Source organism: Pelodiscus sinensis, chromosome 17 (genome assembly GCF_052426305.1).
Source record: "Pelodiscus sinensis isolate ZL-2025 chromosome 17, ASM5242630v1, whole genome shotgun sequence".
NCBI classification, from domain to species: domain Eukaryota; kingdom Metazoa; phylum Chordata; order Testudines; family Trionychidae; genus Pelodiscus; species Pelodiscus sinensis.
In genome coordinates, this window is record NC_143068.1 from 27,218,394 (window position 1) to 27,238,588 (window position 20,195).

Here is a 20,195-nt window from a genome sequence, read left to right on the forward strand (position 1 = left end):
GGGCAACAGACCCAACACATGGCCCCAGACCTCTTCACCCACCTCCTTTGAGCAGCCAAATAAACTGCAGAGCTAGTGACAGGGAGTCACCCAGAAAGCTGGAACAACAACATTACCTCCCCCACCAGGAAGAGGTTAGCCCTCTGGCCAGTGTTTGATTTGCGAAGAAAGAGGTGCGGGGGTTTCTGCAAATAGGTGAAGCAGCTAAAGCAATTTTTTACCTTTCACAACTGATGCAGCAAGCCCAGAGGTGCCAGGACATAGCCCTGGCACAAATTAAGCTAAGGATGCAAACAGGTAGCCTGTTACTTGGTTAGCATCACCCTTAACCGGTGATGCTTACTGGGTAACAGTTCACCGGTACCCAGGAGCGGCCAGCTGCGGGCGGAGGGATGCTCCAGCTCTGCCAGGCCCCCTCATAGGGCTCCTGACTCCCCGTCCATGTGGGGCCCAGAAGCAGCAGCCCCGCATAGGACTGGCAGATTCCCCTGCCCACTACCACGGGGGTGGAGCACTCCCCCTTTAATTGGTTAATCAATTAAATGGAATTCTACATCCCTAGTACTGGCACAAACACAGCCTCCTCTGGAAAGCTGGGGAAGGCACGTGTCTCCTGGAGCTCTACAGGACACCGTGCAATGCAGAGAGAAGGCAGGCAGGTCTGCACGCACGCCGCACAGCCGCAGGGCCCCAGGAGGTCAGCGTGCGGGGGCGGCCAAGGAAGGGACTGCAATGCCAAACACTGGAGGATGGAGCATGCACAGTAGCTGGATCAACGCCACATGCGACTCCTATTTTGGGATCAGCCAAAGGAAACGAATCACAATACAGGAACCATGGGTGGTGGAGGGGAGTGGAATTGGGGGGAACTAGGGAAACTGTTCCTGTGTCATCATCCGCCATTTATTTGTCAGCTGCTTTTCCCTTCCCTGCCATCCTCTCTGCAGGGAGCAGAGGGCCCTTGGCTCCAGTTGGGGGATCCCCTGTGTTTCGCAGCTCTCCAGCTTCCAGGCTCTGTACTGTGGCCAAGGTCTAATCCTGGAGACTGTAGATGCAGATCCTTACATTGCCCACAGGGGTCACTGTTGAGCAAGGCAAGGTTCTCTTCCATGGCCTGCCTACCCTGTGCATGGCGAGCCCTCGTCACGGCTCCGCGCTGGACCACATCCCGAGTCGGGGAGGGTCCTCCCCTGCAGAGCTTCCTGCACCAGCCTCACAGCCCTCTCAGCACTGGCTGGTGGCAGCCCCGCTCCAGGAGACAGGGCCACGCCAGCCACCAGCAGGACACCTGAGGGGGAAGGTGGCAGGAAGCAGCTGTGACACATACAGGCAGGACTGGAAGCCGTCAGATCCCGGGACAGACTACAAGGAAGGTGGGACGGGACCAGTCGCCCCTCATTAGCACCAATACCTGATGTGCCTTTTGCACATTCAATTGTGAGCTTCAGCCCTGCGCCTGCCAGACGGGAGGCTGGCGGCTTTGAGGGGGTGGGCACGTGGGATGGGGAGGCTGCATGGGAATCCTATCCCTGGGTCGCAGTGGCACACCAGGCTATTGCATTAGCCTTCGCCTCTAGGAACCAGCGTTGCAGCTCACATGGGGACACAAACCTGGTTCTGGCGTCCAGGGGGATCTGGCTCTATCTGCCAACAAGCCACCACTGCATTTCTAAGGCGAGCAAAGGGCTGGGAGAGTCTGGGGTTGAACGGGTCAGGATTGAGGGGCAGGCCTGGGTTTGTGGGGCCCAGGACTGGCTAGCAAGGAGGACACAGTCCTTGAAGATGAAGCTTCAAAGGCAGAGACAAGTGATTAGGCCACTAGCCCCAGAGGTGCTGTGGCCACTAGTGAGATGTGTCAGTGGAGCACTGTGGGGCAGGGCAGCAGGAGGTGCTATGGGATGGCGGCGGCAGAGCTGTTCTGGGGCAGTTTTCAGCATCCAACTCCTATCACGTCGGACTCTGGCCAGAGCTCTCGCACCCTCATTTTCCTAGACAATAAATACACCCACATGGGAAAGTCGGAAGTTTCTCCAATTACCGTGCCACAGGCACTGGGCCAGGCAGCTCTCTTCCTTGGAGAGAGATAAGATTTGAAACCTGCCAGTCAGAGGCAGAAACACGCTCATCACAGAACTTTAAATATTTGCTCTTCCTGGCACAGTCTGCTTGTTTCCAGCCCCTCCTCTCATTTCCCATGATGCATGCACGAGAAACAGACGATCTGTGTGTGTTTGCTTTCTATACCCTCCCCACTACACACACACACACACACACACACACACACACACACACACGACACACCTCCTCCGTGAACCCTGCCAAGGGAGAACTTGGCAGAAACTTCTCCCGGCTGCAAGGGCCTGCTGCACAGCCAGAGACTCGCAAGGAGCTCAGGGAGGGAGGACCAGACACACTGCACGTGCAGCATGAACCCCGCCCCAGCCGGTTCTGATTCATGGCAACTGAGAGCCTGCCCTCATGCCTATGTCACATGCCAAGTCCCCAAGCAGGCCCTTCCCAGAGCTCAGGCAAGAATCAGTCTTGGCCCACAGGACAGGGGTGTTCCACAGACAGGGCAAAGACTGTCCTAGGTACTTCTCAACCTCACTCCCCTGCCCCAAGTACTAGCCATTAGTCACTAGCTCATACGTGGACTTGGTGCTCTCACATGGACATCGTTCTCAGCTCCTCGTGCAAGCAGCCTAGGTGAGCTCCCTGGGAGCAAAAGCAAACAGCTCCAGGAAACAAGCGGTGAAAGTAACTTAACATTTCTTACGGGTACTGTCCTATTGCAACCCAGGTCCCTGCCAGCTCTTTCAATAGCTCCCTGCTGGCTTCTGCTGCAGCTCAGCCAGCCCTTGCTGGAGCCACGCGCCAGGGTGCACCCGCTCACTTTCACCTCTGCCGGGAAACGAGGCAGAAGTCTGAGCCCGCCTACAGACAGCCAAACAGGCCTTAACCCTGGGGGCTGGAAGTCATGGCTAGCCCCTGCCCACCCACGTCCCGCAGCCACGGGGACTCGAGAGCGACTCCTACATCAGCAAGAGCCTCACAGCTCTCACATAACAATTGCAGACCCACATCACACCTTGTGCTGGGAAATGCCTGTGCAGGGGGTGGGGAAGTTCAGGGGGTTTCATTTGCATTATTCCCCCTGAACACAGAGAGGCGAAAACTCATCTCCCAGCCAGATCAACAAGAGGTCGGTACGATCCCTGCTTCCTCACTGACTGCCCATCCCTCCCTTACCCTCCAACAGCTCCATGCCAGGATACATTCCCAGTGACTAATCCTGCACTTGCCTTCAGCAGGGATAGGAGGGGGAAGAGCAGCAACAGGTTGGAGGAAGGGATATGCCCCAAAGTCCATACTAAGGACTTCCTCATACCCCAGCCTCGCAGAAGGGCTGCTGCAGGCCCCAAGGAAAGGGGGGGAAGTGATGACATAGGACCAGCACTCCCTGTTCCTCCAAGATGTGGATCGAAGGGCCTTTGACCCCTTCTGCTCACAAAGGTAATGAGGGGGGCCACACTGATTACTGCTGGCTTCTGGCACTTATTTCAGACACAGTGGAAAGCAGCCACCCACAGTCTCCTGCCCAGCCCATCTATATCACACACTTTCTTTTGCAGGTCTGTGGAGCGGGTGAGGGACAGTGAAGGCAGAGAGAGCATGGGAGTGAGGCAGAGAAAACGTGAGCATATATACCAGCTCTGGAGATGGAAACGTGATATTCAGTCTGCCCTGCTCACTGCTTTGTCACCCAGCTGCAGTGCCCATACAGGCTCCATGCACAACCGCTCCCACCGACTGACATCCAGAGGGGAACCCCCCAGCTAACAACCCTTGCAGATTTATGATCACCCAAGTGCTGACTCACAAAGCCCAAGCACGACGGTTTCAGATGAGGACTTGCCGGCAGAGAAGCTGTTCTACTCACCAGGGAGGGGGCTGCCGAGAGTCCCTTAACAGTATATCAGGAAAGGATTGATTTCAGCCAGTTAAAACCCCGGAGATGCAGCTCCCAGACGGTCAATCTTAAGGGCCTGTAGTTTGAGTCTCAGGCTCCAGCGGTTAGGCCAGGAAATGGAACCCAGTAATTGCCCATTTATTATTTCCTCAGTTGATGAGCCCTGTGTCTGCCAGGTTCCTGCCTTGCAACATGGGAGGGAACGCAAGAGGAAAGACAAGACTGACGGGCAAGGGGACCACCAAGAGGGGAGGTGTCGTAAACACAGAGTTTACGATTCACTGGTTCAATGCAGCGTTCTGCTGCCTCTTCGTGTTTATTGAGACGACAGGGTTCCAATGGAACAGTAACAGGAGCAGCGACAACAGAGGAAGGTGGGTTTGCAGCACAGGCCTCGGGGAGGGGGAGGGACTGGCAGCTTTGCCACAAATGCTCTCAGAGGAAACAAGGCCCAAACTAAACCACAAAGCAGGAGGTGCTCAGCTTTCCCCTCATTGCCTCTGGCAGGAGGAAACAGCTTAGATATGAATTTTATGCATTGGGTTATTAATTATGTGAAAGTGCCCAGAGCCTTGGATGGTGCCTTTTTATTATTTTAAATCTCCATGCATGGACAATAGCCCAACCAGAGGTTTTTAAAGTTTTTTCAGGTTTTTACACGCAAATGTAATCTGCACAAAGCTTTAAACACCCACCCCAAATTCCTCTGGAGCCAGCGCCCCTGACACTGTAGTTTCATTCCAAACAGTGAACAATTTTTTATAACCACAGGTGGAACGTTGTTTTGGGGAGCGTATTCAGGAAAAAACCTCTAACACCCTCCCAAACCAATGACCAATCAATCCCTGAACAGCCACTGCATGCGTCTATATTTGTGGGATGCACACAAACCTTCCCATGGGCAGGAGTCAGGGGTTTTGTCCTACTGCACCTGCAACGGAGGGCGGCGGGCAGGGGGATCGAATACACACAACTGGTTTCAGAAGTGTCAGTATAAAACTAGTGACAGAAATGTAGCCGTGTTAGTCTGGTGTAGCTGAAACAAAAAACAGGACAATGTAGCACTTTAAAGACTAACAAGATGGTTTATTAGATGATGAGCTTTCGTGGGCCAGACCCACTTCCTCAGATCAAATAGTGGAAGAAAATTGGCACAACCATATATACCAAAGGATACAATTAAAAAAAAATGAGCACGTATGAAAAGGACAAATCACATTTCAGAACAGAAAGGGGATGGGGTTAGGAGGAGGTAAATGTCTGTGAGTTAATGATATTAGAGGTGATAATTGGGGAAGCTATCTTTGTAATGGGTAAGATAAAACTAGGTCCTGCATGTGCAGTTCGTTACACACCTGCGAGCAGCCCCACAGAAGCCTACGGGCCTAGCTGCGCGTATCTAAGCTGCACATCTGGCGTTTATTCTCAACTGAAGGACGGGGTCTCTAGAAAGTGGCGGCGATGGGGATGTCATCCAGCTTCCACGGACGGTTTGTTGTTGCTGATTTTTTAAGGACCATTATTTTAAAGCCACCGCTCTCTGCTTCTTTGAGAAAAGCCATTTCCACGTGCAAAAGCATGGATGAAATCCCAGCTCCATTGAAACCAATGTTACAGCTCCCCTCTGGGGCCAGGATTTCACCCCATATTTTAACTCCCCAGAGTCACGGCAACCGTTTTACCAAAGGCATTTAGATTGTTATAAAACAGAAGGAACTAAAATCTCATTTACCTTCGCCCTTTATGCTCTTGGCTTAACGTTTTGCACTTCACACCACTTGGACAGCAAAAGGAGACGGTCCTGGATGAGGGATTTTGCCGGACCAGAGGAGGTCATTTCTGCCCGCCTCCAGCCTCACCCCTTGCCCTGCTGCTCTACCAGGCTTCCCAGCTCCCCCGGCAGCCCAGGTGGGTCCCAGGCTGGGCTTCCTGCCCCACAAACTCCCTCTCAGCCTAGTAGGGCTGAGTGCTGGCCTTCCTGGTTCCCGCTTCCCCTCTCCCTGCAGCCCAGCTGAACCATGCGCTGGGCTTCCCATCTCCCCTCCACAGCCCAGCTGGGCCACATGCAGGATCCCCCAAAACAAGCATCATGCTAGGACTCTGATCCTGGAACACCCATGGTCCTGCTGGACCACGGATTTTGCTGGACCAGAGAGCTCTGGTTTATAGAACTGCAACTTACAGTTACTTTCACCTTTTGCTTTTAGTCAGTTTCACTTGAAGGCTCTAGTGACTTGCCCAATGCCAATGGCAAACATGGCAGGAGAAAGTTTCTTTTCTTCACTTTATTTCCAATGCCACGGAAAGAATATATATTTAAAGAAGGAGACACAATAATTCAGGTTCTGTTTGGGTGTTTTCTGTTTGGAGGGAGGAGTCTGGTATGTGTGCACACCCCCATGTGCACTCACTCACGTGTAAGAACAAAATCTAAATGTTATGCCGCATTTAATCTGATACTCTCTAAAGCAGAGGTGCGCATGGCTGGTTCCACTGAACTAAAGGACGTGTTTTCATTTGTCTTTCATCTGGCCTCCAAATCTCTATCTCCATTTTTGCAAATGCAAAACAGGTGCAGACTGAACTGCTGAGCACCCGAGCATCCTATTTTCACACACAAAGGCCCAGCCAAACATGCAAAGGGTATAGCTGGTGTTTAGATTCGGAGGCCTGAGCCAGGTAGCCAATTAGTACCAGGCTCAGGCTACGAGGAGAAAGCCGATTAGGCCTCACTTTAACAAGGACTCTACTTAAATAAGCCAGTCAGTAGCATCATTCAGTCCTCCCCCCGTACTCATACAGGGTACGTCTAAACTACATGGCTCCGTCGACGGAGCAATGTAGATTTGTTTGTTTGGCAAAGGGAAATGAAGCCGCGATTTAAATAATCGCGGCTTCATTTAAATTTACATGGCTGCCGCGCTGAGCCGACAAACAGCTAATCAGCTGTTTGTCCGCTCAGCATGCTAGTCTGGACGCTCCCCTGCCGACATGAAAGCCCTTTATCGACCTCCCCGGTAAACCTCATCCTACGAGGAATAACGGGGAGGTCAGTAAAGGGCTTTCAGGTCAGCGCGGGAGCGTCCAGACTAGCGCGCTGAGCAGACAAACAGCTGATCAGCTGTTTGTCGGCTCAGCACGGCAGCCATGTAAATTTAAATGAAGCCGCGATTATTTAAATCACGGCTTCATTTCCCTTTGCCTACAACCCTCATCTACATGGCTCCATCGATGGAGCCATGTAGTTTAGACACAGCCACACAGAGCAGTGGAAGCAAGAAAACAGTTTTAAAATATTTAAAAACCAAGTAACAATTACAGAGGCCCATTAAGTTCATTAGTGCTGCTGGAATACACTGAAGGCCACACTTGTGTTCCTCTGCTGCACAAGCATTAATCACCTCTCCACACCTCAGAGAGGCAGGAGGCAATCCGCACAGCATGCCACGACGCAGACAGTCCACCTGGCAATACGCAACATGAAACACTCCCCAGCCTCTCTCATATACACTCTGCCCTGTATCCTGGCCAGCTTCAATTACACCCGGGCTGTTGAGCTCAGAGGCCAGTTTCTCCCCAGAGCAAGCGCTGGATTAGGACGAGTGACAGCTGACAAAGAGGTGCACAGTTTGCAGGAGGGAAGAGTGGGCAGTGATGACAGAGGTGGCAGGTACTCCCTTGGCATGGCCAAGATCAGCAGAGGATGGGAAACGTCAGAGGATGACAGATGACCCCAAAAGACTTGCTCACACCACTGCTTTCCTGCTATTCGAGGCCTTCCGTGAAAACGACCCAGGACACCCACCATCACATAACTCCCTCTCTTCCTCCCCATGACTTCTCCAGCACAGCTCCATGCCACGAACACCACGGAGCAAAGCCAGGGAGAGACGTTCCGAGGCTGTCGTACCGTGAGCGTGGTAGTGCCTTCCCACAGGGATTAGAGTGACAAGCCACAGGATGGAACGTGAGTCTCGGCAGCCTTCCCTCAATAAAACACCATCAGCAGAACAGCCACCAGGAGTGCCTTTGGAATATTTAATCCCATCAGGTGCTCAGTCGCCATGGCAATAAGCGTGGCACTAATGCCTAGATAAATAAACGGGGCGGAGAGTCCAGCAGGTTTCTTACTGAAGTCAGAGAACACACATTGCTGTATGAGCAATGCCCCCACTGCCTTCCACCATGTCCCCTCCTCTCAGTGGTAATGGCTGAATGTTTCATATCTCTAGGGGAAAGGCACTTAAAAAAAATCAATAGCAAAAGGTTAACGTGCTCTGTTAACAACACTAAGGAGAACTGCAGGCAGGAGGCAGTGAATGGTGCCCAAAGACGGGAGGAGAACGCCTGGCCTGTTTAAACTCATGTCAGCAACGGCAGCATTCGGAGGACAAAACTCCTCTCACTGGGTGAAATTCACTTTCAGGCAAAGGTTGACACACCACTGAAATCCCAGCAGGGCTTACAGGGTGCCCAGACCTCTCACTTCATGGAAAGGGAGACCCACTGTGAGACCTCAGCTAGACTGGGCCAGCATACACGGTGTCAGTGATACAGCTGGGGCCCCAAAGAGCTCGCAGTCTAAAAGACAGGACAGGTGGGTGAGAATCGAGGAGTTGTGGAGGAGGGGGAAGCGGAGAGAGTAACAAAAATAAAGTGTTTCAGCACCAATTAGGTTGTCACCGCTGTATATTTCCTCCCGGGGTGCGGTTATATGAGCATAAATTGGGACTCAATGGCTCATTTTCCCTAGCTGGTCCCCAGAAGGTGTTTTGCATTCCTAACCATAGAGAATAGGTCATTCGAAAACCGAAACTGTTTAAACGGAGTGTATCAAATAACCATGAAAGTGGGGTATATAACACCCCCTTAAAGCCCACCCAGATTGTGCTCTAGACTTTGGCTACGACTAACAAAGCCCTGTTAAGTGTCAGAGGGAAACACCAATACACTAAGCCTATATGCTGCCAACACCACAACTTAGGAATCTGATTCTACAGGCCTAGCTCAGATGAGCAAGTTTCTCTCACATCAGCAAGCCCCGTGGACTTCAGCAGGAGTGCTCACCCAAGTAAGAGTTGTGCCTGTGTCCTAGGACTTGTCTGTGCAATGAGCTGGGGTATCTATCTACCCCACACTAGCCTGGCTTGCAGCTAATGGTACCTGGGGACGCTGATGATGGGCAGATAGCTTCTTAGCGAGCTTTGATCCAGTCCCATGCCACAACAGGTCGATGAAGGCTCAGTTAGGCGCTATTAACGCGCTGCCAGCAAGATCCACATGGACAGTTAGTGCACGGCAGGTAGACTGACACCCTAGCTTTGCACAAACTAAACGTTTGCATAGCCCTTTGTTCTGATCTTTGCAAGGAGGGCAGCAGCAGCAGGAGGTGTTCTGACGCCATCAGAATAGGTTTGGTTTCTAAGTGCACATCACAGGTGGTGACCAGGGAGGGATGCCGGAGACCTCTAGAATTTCTGAGGCTTCAGCACCACATAAAATGGGTCCCACTTTTCCAAACACACACCCATGGAAATAAGAGCTCCTCCCTCTTTACCTGTCTTCTCGGTTGCGATCCAGTGAGTAGAATTGTTTCCGGAGCCATCTAAAGGGAAACACACAATCCGGACATTCAGCCGTTGTACTCCCCATACATCTTGATTGCTCAGTATCAAACATAATACTCTCCAGGCTTAACACTGCCAGGCACTGGAGTGTCCTCCGCTCCCTTTGGTGCCCCGTCCCACAGCAGAATGCCCAGCTGTACCTCTGTGAAGCAGGTTAGTTTCCTACTGATGACTATATACTCTGAGTTTTCATGCACCCAGAACTCCTACTGGCAGGTAGGATCAGGCTGATTCTGATCATGGAGCAAGAGGAGGCTCACGTACCACAACAAATCAATCCCGTGAGATCTTTCACTCAAGGAGCCCTCAGCTCAAACTGCATGTGGTTCACAAGTGGAATGAGGTAGGCTCTAGGGGCACGTCTACACTGCAGGCTAAAGTCGAGTTAAGCTACGCCACTTCAGCTACGTTAATTGCATAGCTGAAGTCGAAGTACTTTAACTCAGCTTTTGGCACGAGTTAAAGCCGAGGAAGAACACTCTTACAGAAGTCGGAGCAAGAAGTCAAAGTGTTACAGAAGTTGGAGTAAGAGGCCCGTTATTTTGAAATTATTCTGAAATAATGGGCTTGCCATGTAGACATGCACTCTTGTCATTTCAAAATAACACGAGTTATTTTGAAATAAGTGTGCAGTGTAGACATAGCCTAAGTGGCTCGTTACTCCTAGATGCTCCAACACAAACCACAGGTTTGCTGAGAGGCCTCAGCACGAAAGCGCACCTGGAAGAGGCGTTGCTGCGGGAGAGGATTCGGATGCCTTGGCAGAGCAGTGTGGGGGTGCAGGGATGCTGCCAGACAGTCAGCTGTCCTGGGGCCGACCATAGCATTTGGAGCTCAAGAAAAAGGGAGGAGGAGCTAGACGTGCATTGGTAGAGAAAGGCTCCAAGGACAAATGGGAATAAAGCAAAGGCACTGCTGCCAAGTTCAGCACCAGGTGCCTGAGCAGAACTGTGAGGGCTACGCCAGCAGAGTGGCTGCCTTCCCTGTGCCCGTCTTGGTGCCGCTGGCCTCCCTGAGGCTTGCCGTTACCTTTCGATTTGCAGGGGAGTGGGAGCATTGAGAGTATCCATCACCAGCCAGTTCAACCCTTTGATCCACATGTTGACTTCGTCCTCGGATGTGGCTGTGAAAATAAAGAACAAGACCCATAAAGGAACGAAACGGGCGCTCGGCCCCTGCCACCCATAGAAGAAGCCCGGCACAGCTGCAGGATGGCAGCAGGAAGTGGATCCAGCTGGGCCAAGGGCCTATACTTCACCACATGGACAGTCCCTGTCAACCCCTCCATTGCCTAATGGAGATCTCACGAGGACGCTCTGACCCACAACTCTCTCAGTATATCTGACTGGATGGCTCCTATTCACCACCATACTCAGCGTTCAACGCCACCTTGTGGGTGAGCTCCTGGGGCTTTTTGGTGCCTGTTTGTTTTCAAGGGGCGACACTGAAGCTGCTCTGGAGACACAAGCGAGAGCTATTTTTAGAATGTACGCAGATTTCTTTTTAACTTCCCCATTGTTTGCTGTATCCTCTTTGAAGCTAGAAAAATAACATCTCTCCCCCTGTGCGTTCTGACAATCATTGTGTAAAAGACTCAGTTGTCGTGCATATGCAGAAGGCTGCTCACTAAGGTTTGTCTACAGGAGAAAGGTGCATTGATTTAACTTACATTGGTTTATAATCCCAGACAGTGAAATCAGTGCCAAAGCAGCTTGTCTCGGTTTCAGTTTAAAGCTGTTCCTAACTCACTTAACCCAAACTGAAACAAGCCACAAGCCACCCTTAAACCAAAATGAGAATGTCTACACTTTGGAACTGATCTTAAGTAAAGCTGGTGCAACCGTCTCCAGTTATCTAGCAATAAGAGAGGTGAAAGGAATATTTCAAGTCAGTCACATTCAAACATGCTCATTCTCATCATTTAATATTTAAGGATCAAGACTTTAATATTGCACTGGCAAATGGCCAGAACTTAATATTTTAAGAGAGTACAATCGAAATAACCATGCAAATCCAAAGCTAACGGAGGGGACCGCCCACCTTGCAGGCTGAGAGTTTTCAGCCTGAACTCCATTCCATAGAGGACAACGAAGCAGTGAGACGGGTCCGGTCGGAAAGACGGATCCTCCTGGTATCGGTCAAAATCTCGGGAATTATTTCCTGGACGAATCTCTTGGATTTCGCGAATATCGACTGTGGGAAAAGAGGAAGGAAAAGGGAATGAGAAGAATGAACATGTAGCTGTGGGGTCACTAAGTTCTCCAACACACCCAGGAAGGTGAGACCGGGGAGAGGAGAACTCGACCCAGTGTTAAGTCACTGGCCTAGGACTTGAGAGGTTGAATTCTCCAGACTGCCAGAGATTCCTGCATGACCTCAGCCATATCACTTCACCTCAGCTTCCCCTTCTGCAGAACTGGCTGTGATTTACCACAGAGCATCTGGCAGAGTCATTAGTAAAAGGCCAGCTGTCAAGCACTACAAGTGCCCTACAGATACATGGTATCCCTAGGCTTGTGCAGCGAGGGAACCTTGTGGCTTGCACTTTTCATTGGCACCATCAGGGTGACTGGTGAGGATGGACACAGAGGTGGGGACACTTGCTACTTGACCCTCTCCCAGCCTGGGGAAAGGCCAGGACAACTCCCCTCCACCCTGGACTCCTCTTCTCCTCACGTTTTCCCCCCAGCCAATGCAGCCCAGGGCACAGTACCACCAGTAACCAGGAAGGGGGGGGGGGGGGAGAGGAGAGGGAGAGCAGAGCCACTGGACAGCCCAGTGGAACTAGCTGGGTGGCCTCACATCCGTGTCAGGGATCCGGGCTCCGCCCACTCCCTGGCAGAGGTGGCAGAAGCAGAGCCACGCAGTCCCAACTTGCTCTGCTCCCCCCACCATGTTGCTCCACTTCCCACCAGCAACATGACCAGAAAAGCAGTGACCTGGGGCCACATTGCTCTGCTTCCCCCACTGCTGCTAGTGAAGGGGCGGAGGGGAGAGAGAGAGAAGATCCCTGCTGTAGGCACTAGGCCTCCCGGGCTGCCCAGAAGCTCCAGCCCCACCGGCTGTTGGTCAGTCCTTTACCACCACCCTGCTCAAGGTGTTTGGGAGGCACGTGCCCACCGGCACTACGGTTGTTGAAAATCACCTAGGCTCCTTTAGGCTCTAGAGAAGACATCGGGGAGGGCACAGACCATGTGACTATCAGTATCCAAGCGCCTGGGAGACGTTAGCAGCCGTTGCGTGCTGCTGGGGTTAGACAAAGGAGCTGGGCCCTCCTTTGAAAGCCCAAACTGCAGTTGCTTGGGTAAGGTGGAGGGCAGGGAGGGGAAGGCCCCGTTCATTGTCGCCTGCTCTGTTCTGTGGAAGGACAAGGAGCCAGGGCTGCAGCAGGAATGGCGGCATGGGCGCAGCAGCAGCAGCAGCGTGTGTTTCACAGACACTGGCACCCAGAGATGTTGCAACACTTTCTACACTTTGAGAACGTCACTGAGTCTATACACTCTGGCTGTTCACACTGTGTTGAGCTCATTCAGCAGCTGTGAACTATAACGAGCCTGCACATAAACTGACAGTATGGAAGAGGTTCAAGGAAGTTATGAACTGGACACAGTTTGATACATCCATCAAAATCCAGGCAGATCAAACGCATACACCAAGGTGTCACTGACTACATATTACACTCCTGAAGAGGAAAATTCTCCGGAAACTCTCAAACCACCACACCTCCCCATCCAATTTAGTTAAGCTGCTGTGTTCAAGTTGAAATCTATAATTTAAGGGAGAGGGAACTTCACAGACAGTTTTTAAACGTGAAAGCAAAGTAAGGCTGAAGTTTATTTTTATTTGGATGGAAATGCAGGGGCAAATTACTGTGAATGAGCCTTAACTTGGCTCCCAAATTGCTGCCAAAACGTATGACACAGACCATACTGGTCTGAAAGCTACACACTTCTGCTACACGGACATACCATCCTATGCACCGATTGCCCACGACATGCAATTCCTACTGGACCACAGTCTTTTTCTCCTCCAGTTCTCAGTCCTGCCCCAAGACTGCTATACTAACATCTCAGCGCCTACCCTAAACATGCACACTAAAAGCCTCCCAAACAAAGTCAAAATCAAGTAACCATGCAACACACCTCCATCATAATCATCCAGGAACCCACCCCTGCAATCAGCCCCGGTGCCAACTCTGCCCACACATCTACACCAGCGATTTCATCATCGGACCTAGCCACCAAATCAGAAGCTCATTTACCTGCACATCTACTAATGTGCTCTATGCCATCAAATGCCAGCAATGCAATGTATATTGGCCAAATTGGACAGTCTCTACTACGGGAAAGAATTAATGGACACAAATCAGATATGCAAAAAGGCAGTACACAAAAACCAGTTGGAGAACACTTTAATCTTCCTGGACACTCATTAATGGATCTCCATTCAGACCAATTCCACAAGCCAAATACAAAGAGAAGGGTTGGAACTTAACTTCATTCACATGTAAATGGTATGAACCGGAATATCTGCTGGCTCACACATCATCTTCCACATCTTAATGACAATCAACCAAACAAACAATGAAGGTGCTAATGGTTCTTATCAGCCTCTTGTAACTATTTGAACTATCTACTCACTGTCTCTTTTTCCTTCCTCCCCTTCTCCCCTTATTTATTCTTGGATCTGGACTTCTAACACTCCTGTCATCTGAAGAGGTAGGTTGTGCCTATGAAAGCTCATGATACCATTTACATCAGGGCTACTCAACTTTGGAAACCCTTGGGGGGGGGGGGCACAATGATACTCACAGCACATGCCAAGGGCCGCAACTTAAGTGTGGTGGCATGAACATGCAAATATGTGAAAACAACTTACTTCATATTGACGGGCATGACTACAAAGATTAAGGCAAGACTACACAACACACAGGCCCCATTTAAATCAGTTGTGCTGATATTAATAAAATGCAATATTTACCTGATTTCTACCCATACAACAGCACTTTTAATGAGCAATGATAATCCAGGAATTTAACTACTAAAACGCACATCAATAGAAGACCATAATATTGACTTTTTTGTTCTGGCTCCCACCCGGGGGCCATAAACAAATGGGCTACGATCTGCATGCAGCCCACGTGTTAAGTAGCCCAGGTCTACATTTTTTCTCATCTTTAAGGTGCTACTAGACTATTTGTTGTTGTTGAAGTTTTTCCTGTTACAGCCTAACTCGGCTCCCCCTCTGAAGATCTTATCAAGGTTTTCTCTAACTGAATAGTATACATGCACATACTAGGTACATCCATCATTTTGCCGGAAGTTGAAAAGCCACATCTCTTGCCATCTCTGTCACCTCTACAAGTATTGCTATTCCTCACATTGTAAGAGCTTCTCAGCCTTTACATGCAGTAACCTCAGAAAAGTAACATCCACTTACAACAGGAAAGTATTTTGGGATTCTTCTCCTCTAGTCTGGCCACAAAAAAAAAAAAAAAAAAAAAAAAAAAAAAGGTGTGATCATGACACCCCCAGATTTGAGAATCCATGTGTTACATGGGGGGAGGGGATGGTAATTAACGTTGTACATTATACAGCCCAGCTTCTTTAGCCAACCACTTTGATCCCATCCACTCTAGCACAACTAACCACAAACCATCACTGCAAGTATATCACTCACCAAACCAAGTGGGACACATTAGCACCTTACCTCTTCCAGACAGAGCCAAATGAATGTTGCACACAACGAATGACAGTTTCATTGGCAAAAGATACACAGCTATGTGTGTCAAAGCCTTGTCAAAGTGCTGTCCTAAATCACAAAAGCGACGAGGAGTCCTGTGGCACCTTATAGACTAACTGAAGTGTAGGAGCATAAGCTTTCGTGGGCAAAGACCCACTTCGTCAGTTGCATCTGACAAAGTGGGTCTTTGCCCACGAAAGCTTATGCTCCTACACTTCAGTTAGTCTATAAGGTGCCACAGGACTCCTCGTCGCTTTTGCAGATTCAGACTAACACGGCTACCCCTCTGATACTTGACTCCTAAATCACAGGCACTTATCTGCCAGATATGGATAATATAAAAGAGCAGTGGTATTCCAGGACAGAGTTAAGACTATTTGGAGTTCCTGAACTTGTCACATTTCCCTCCCACTTCCAAGCGTAACCATGTCTTAGAATCATTTTACTTTTTTAGGGATGCAGTTTTCTTAAGAGAACAAACAAAAATAATCATCTCTCTTTATATATGAAAAAGCTTTTCCTGACGGGCAACAGAATGATATCATCATGCTCTCGGGCCACAAAAGCAGACAGAGAAAGGGTGGTTGGCGAGCATAGCAAGCACGGGACGCAGCCCGCTAGTAGTAGTAGTAGTAGTAATAATGTTTTTTGTCTCCTAAATAAACAAACAATCTGAAGATGCCCTGGGGCTTGGTGATCCCAAAGGACCCAGGGTTGCCATCACTAGTGTAGGAACGGCAGTGGCCAGGGCCCTCGGTCCTTTAAATCACCACTGGAATGGCACGGGCATGGGGTTTACTCTGGGCAACTCTGAGGGCTGGCTGGGGAAGGACAGCGTGGCACACTCCGGGTGGTGCTGTGGACTGGCTGCTGCCAGCTCGGTCCCTTCCACACGAAGCCCCACCCCTCCCAGGAGCAGAGAGACCTCATCCCCACCTTGCCCAGGGTCCCAGCAAGTCTATCAGCTCCTCTGCATACAACCTGTAGTTCAGCTCAAACAAATCCACTTTACCAACGTTCCATGGCTGTGGAACTGCCACGTATTCAGAATCTGTTCCTCTTCTCTTGACGGGCTTGGTTTTTAGAACCATCATATTATTTGGTTTACACTAGTCGCACACCCTTTTGCTCTTCCCTGCAACCATTTCCACCCAAAATAGCTCACAGAAGCCACTTCTGCCCACCCCTCCTTGGCCTGGAATCCAGGATTCCTAGCAAGTCTCGTTATGACTAGGAATCACCCTGGCCTCTGCCGCCCCAAATGATGCAAGGTGTCCAAGTGCAGTCTCCACATGTGTATGCATCTGCAGAGCTGCTGGCTCAGCCTACCGGAGACACTGTCTACCGCCACATTTGCCTGGACTTCCCCCAGCCAGACAGGGCTGACTACCAAACACCTGGGCAGCGATCAACAGGCCACAGGAAAAGCACAAGGCGGGAACCAGCAAAACAAAACCTTCCGAGTTCTAAATGTGGCTTATTCCCTACAGAACTAGAGAGAGGTTTCAGTGACTCCAAGGTCTGTCCTGCTTCCCAAAAGGAACCCTCCCCACAGCCCAACAGGAAATCTCTGTTACTGGACTGCTCTGCAGCTACCAGAGAGCAAATACTTTAAAAAGGTACAAAAAACTAAATCTCTGAGGATCATTTCCACTAGGGATGTAATAGCGTAGTCAATTAACCAATTAATTGATAAGCAAAAGCTTATAGGTTAATGCTATTGACTACACGCATTCACCCCCGGCCCTTGCCAGTAAATTTTTTAGCAGGCTGGCCAGCAGCGTGGCTCAGTTCCGGCTTACACCGGGTCTGGGACCTACCCCTACTGCGGCTGCAACATGAGCTGAACAGTTTGGATCTGGTTTGCACAGAAACATAAGAACAAAATAACGGCCATACTGGGTCAGACCAACGCTAATCCTCAAGTGATCCCTCCCATCACCCACCTCCAGAGAAACAGGGGCTAGGGATATAATTCCTACCCATCCTGGCTATTAGCCATTGATCGACCTAATCGCCATGAATCTATCTAGCTCTTTTTTAAACCCTGTTCAAGTCCTAGCCTTCACCACATCCTCTGGCAAGGAGGTCCAGAGGTTGACTGTGCGCTGAGTGAACAAAAACTTCCTTTTGTTTGAAACCTGCTGCCTAATAATTTTATTTGGTGACCCCTAGTTGTTATATTGTGGAAATAAGCAAATAACTTTTCCTTATTCACTGTTTCCACATCAGTCATGATTTTATAGACCTCTGTCATATCCCCCTTTAGTCTCCTCTTTTCTAAGATGAAAAGTCCAAGTCTTTTGAATCTCTCTTCATATGGGACCCATTCCAAACCCCTAATCATTTTTGTTGCCCTTTTTCTGAACCTTTTCCAATGCCAGTATACCTTTTTTGAGATGAGGCGACCACATCTGTATGCAGTATTCAAGATGTGGATATATCATGGTTTTCTATAGAGGCATTACGATATTGTCTGTCTTATTCTCTAACCCTTTTTAATGATTCCTAACATTGTTTGAGTGGATGTTTTCCGAGAACTATCCACAATGACTCCAAAATCTCTCTCTCGAATACTTGTAGCAGAATTAGTTCCCATCATATTGTATGTATAGTTGGGATTATTGTTTCCACTGTGCATTACTTTACATTTATCAACATTAAATTTCATTTGCCATTTTGTTGCCCAATCACTTAGTGTGGTGAGATCTTTTCGAAGCTCTTCACAGTTTGCTTTTGGTCTTAACTATCTTAAGCAGTTTGGTATCATCTGCAAATTTTGTCACCTCACTTTTTACCCCTGTCTCGAGATCATTTATAAATAAGTTGAATAGGATTGTTCCCAGGACAGACCCTTGGGGGACACCGCTAGTTACCTCTCTCCATTCGGAAAACTGACCATTTATTCCTACCCTTCGTTTCCTGTCTTTTAACCAGTTATCAATCCATGAAAGGACCTTCCCTCTTATCCCATGACAACTTACTTTACTTAAGAGCCATTGGTGAGGGACCTTGTCAAAGGCTTTCTGGAAAGCTAAGTACACTGTATCCATTGGATCCCCTTTGTCCACATGTTTGTTGACCCCCTCAAAGAACTCTAGCAGATTAGTAAGGCATGATTTCCCTTTACAGAAATAATGTTGACTTTCCCCCAACAAATTACGTTCCTCTATGTGTGTGACAATTTTATTCTTTACTATAGTTTTAACTAATTCGCACAGTACTGATGTTAGACTTACTCACCTGTAATTGCCAATATCACCTCTAAAGCCCTTTTTAAATATTGGCATCATGCTAACTGTCTTCCAGTCATTAGATACAGAAGCTGATTTAAAGGATAGGTTACAAACCACAGTTAACAGTTTCGCAATTTCGCATTTGAGTTCTCTCAGAACTCTTGGGTGAATGCCATCCAGTCCCAGTGACTTGTTACTGTTCAGTTTATCAATTTGTTCCAAAACCTCCTCTAATGACACCTCAATCTGGGATAATTCCTCAGATTTGCCACCTAAAAAGAATGGCTCAGGTTTGGGAATCTCCCCAATATCCTCAGCCCAAATCCCAGCTTTGCTCTGGGGCAGACACAACAGCATCATTACAGGACACGGAGACGACTACACCACAGGACAAATCTAAGCAGCAGCAACCCGAGATGAAGGAGGCTCTGACTCAAAACCACGGTGTTCTCACCGCCTGTTGAGGAGGTAACATTCCCACATCACCACAATCACCAAAATGACTGACAGTAGGCATTTCTGCCAACTGGGAGCTCATCGCTACCAGCCTTGGATAATTTAGTGGAATCCTACTGATTATAGCTGGACCTGTGTCGTGGGGAGGACTTCATATGCTGCACCACAGTTAGGGCTCGTACCAGGAACTTCAGGGTTCAGATCTGATGTTCGTCATAGATGGGACATTCTCCTCAGGTTAAGAACAGCTGATCCACCAGCTTGTTCCCCTCAGGCAAAAGGTCTAGTAGAAAGGCAGTGACTGAATGGGACAAGTGAAACTTCAGGCAGACCCAGTCAGAACCTGAGGGCCCACACAGGATCGGTGGGAAGACAGCCTGACAACTGACAGCAGGATCAGACGGACTGGGGCACAGGAGCAGGCTTAACTCTCACCGCTACAGATCCGGCTGCCCCAGCATCATGCTGTTGGGGCAGAGTATCAGGTAGCAAGCACTGCCAACACAGAATGGAGCCAGAGAACATCCCAGCAACGGCCTTCTCAACACACTTGGCCAAGCCGTCTCACTAAGGTAGCATCTAGAAAAAGAACGGGGCGGAGAGGCTCTGAATGCGATGGGCCTTATTTAAGTTGTGCAAGGATAGGAGAGTGATGTGGTCACTGTAAATGGAGATAAACTGGATAGATCTGAAAATGCAGGCAGGCACCGCCTGCCCTCCCCAGAGCAGATTCTAGGAAAGGATTTTTATTACCCTCAAAAAAAACAAGAACCACTTACTTCCTGGAAAAGAGTTTCTTTAATCCTCAGGGGAACCAAATAATCACGTTTGTGAGTCACATTTTCTGGACACCCGATGTTTCCAAGCAATTCAGAATGCAGCTTACTGCAAACGTGGGCTGTAATTAAACCCTGGTGTGGCTCCACTTGCTGCACAGACTAGGGAGAAACGTGGCCTTTCATTTTAGCGTTATTTATTTGGTTGGTGGAAATCTGACACGCCAGCCTACAGCAGCGCAGGCGGAAGGCTCTGGAAAGGAGAGCAAACAAGCGTGTTCACTCCTGACCATGTATCAAATCATGGCAAGGAACATGTTGCTAACTGCAACTCAAGTAACTTGGGACTTGCAGCTGGAGCAACTCTTCAACTGTTACCTGAAGAGTA

General features: G+C 49.4%; 1 protein-coding gene across 6 annotated transcripts in view; it reads right to left on the reverse strand.

The window, feature by feature from the left end:
* Nucleotides 1-20,195, reverse strand: part of PLCG1 (phospholipase C gamma 1) — a 101,196-nt gene that overhangs the window by 46,314 nt on the left and 34,687 nt on the right. For 5 of the 6 annotated variants that reach the window (XM_075901320.2, XM_075901323.2, XM_075901321.2 and 2 more), the window contains 3 exons: nt 11,638-11,790; nt 10,627-10,720; nt 9,528-9,575 (listed from right to left, as the gene is read on the reverse strand). In XM_075901320.2, the coding sequence (XP_075757435.2) occupies nt 9,528-9,575; nt 10,627-10,720; nt 11,638-11,790 (295 nt within the window). The remainder of the gene's footprint in view (nt 1-9,527; nt 9,576-10,626; nt 10,721-11,637; nt 11,791-20,195) is intronic. The other variant, XM_075901324.2, reaches the window with a different exon arrangement.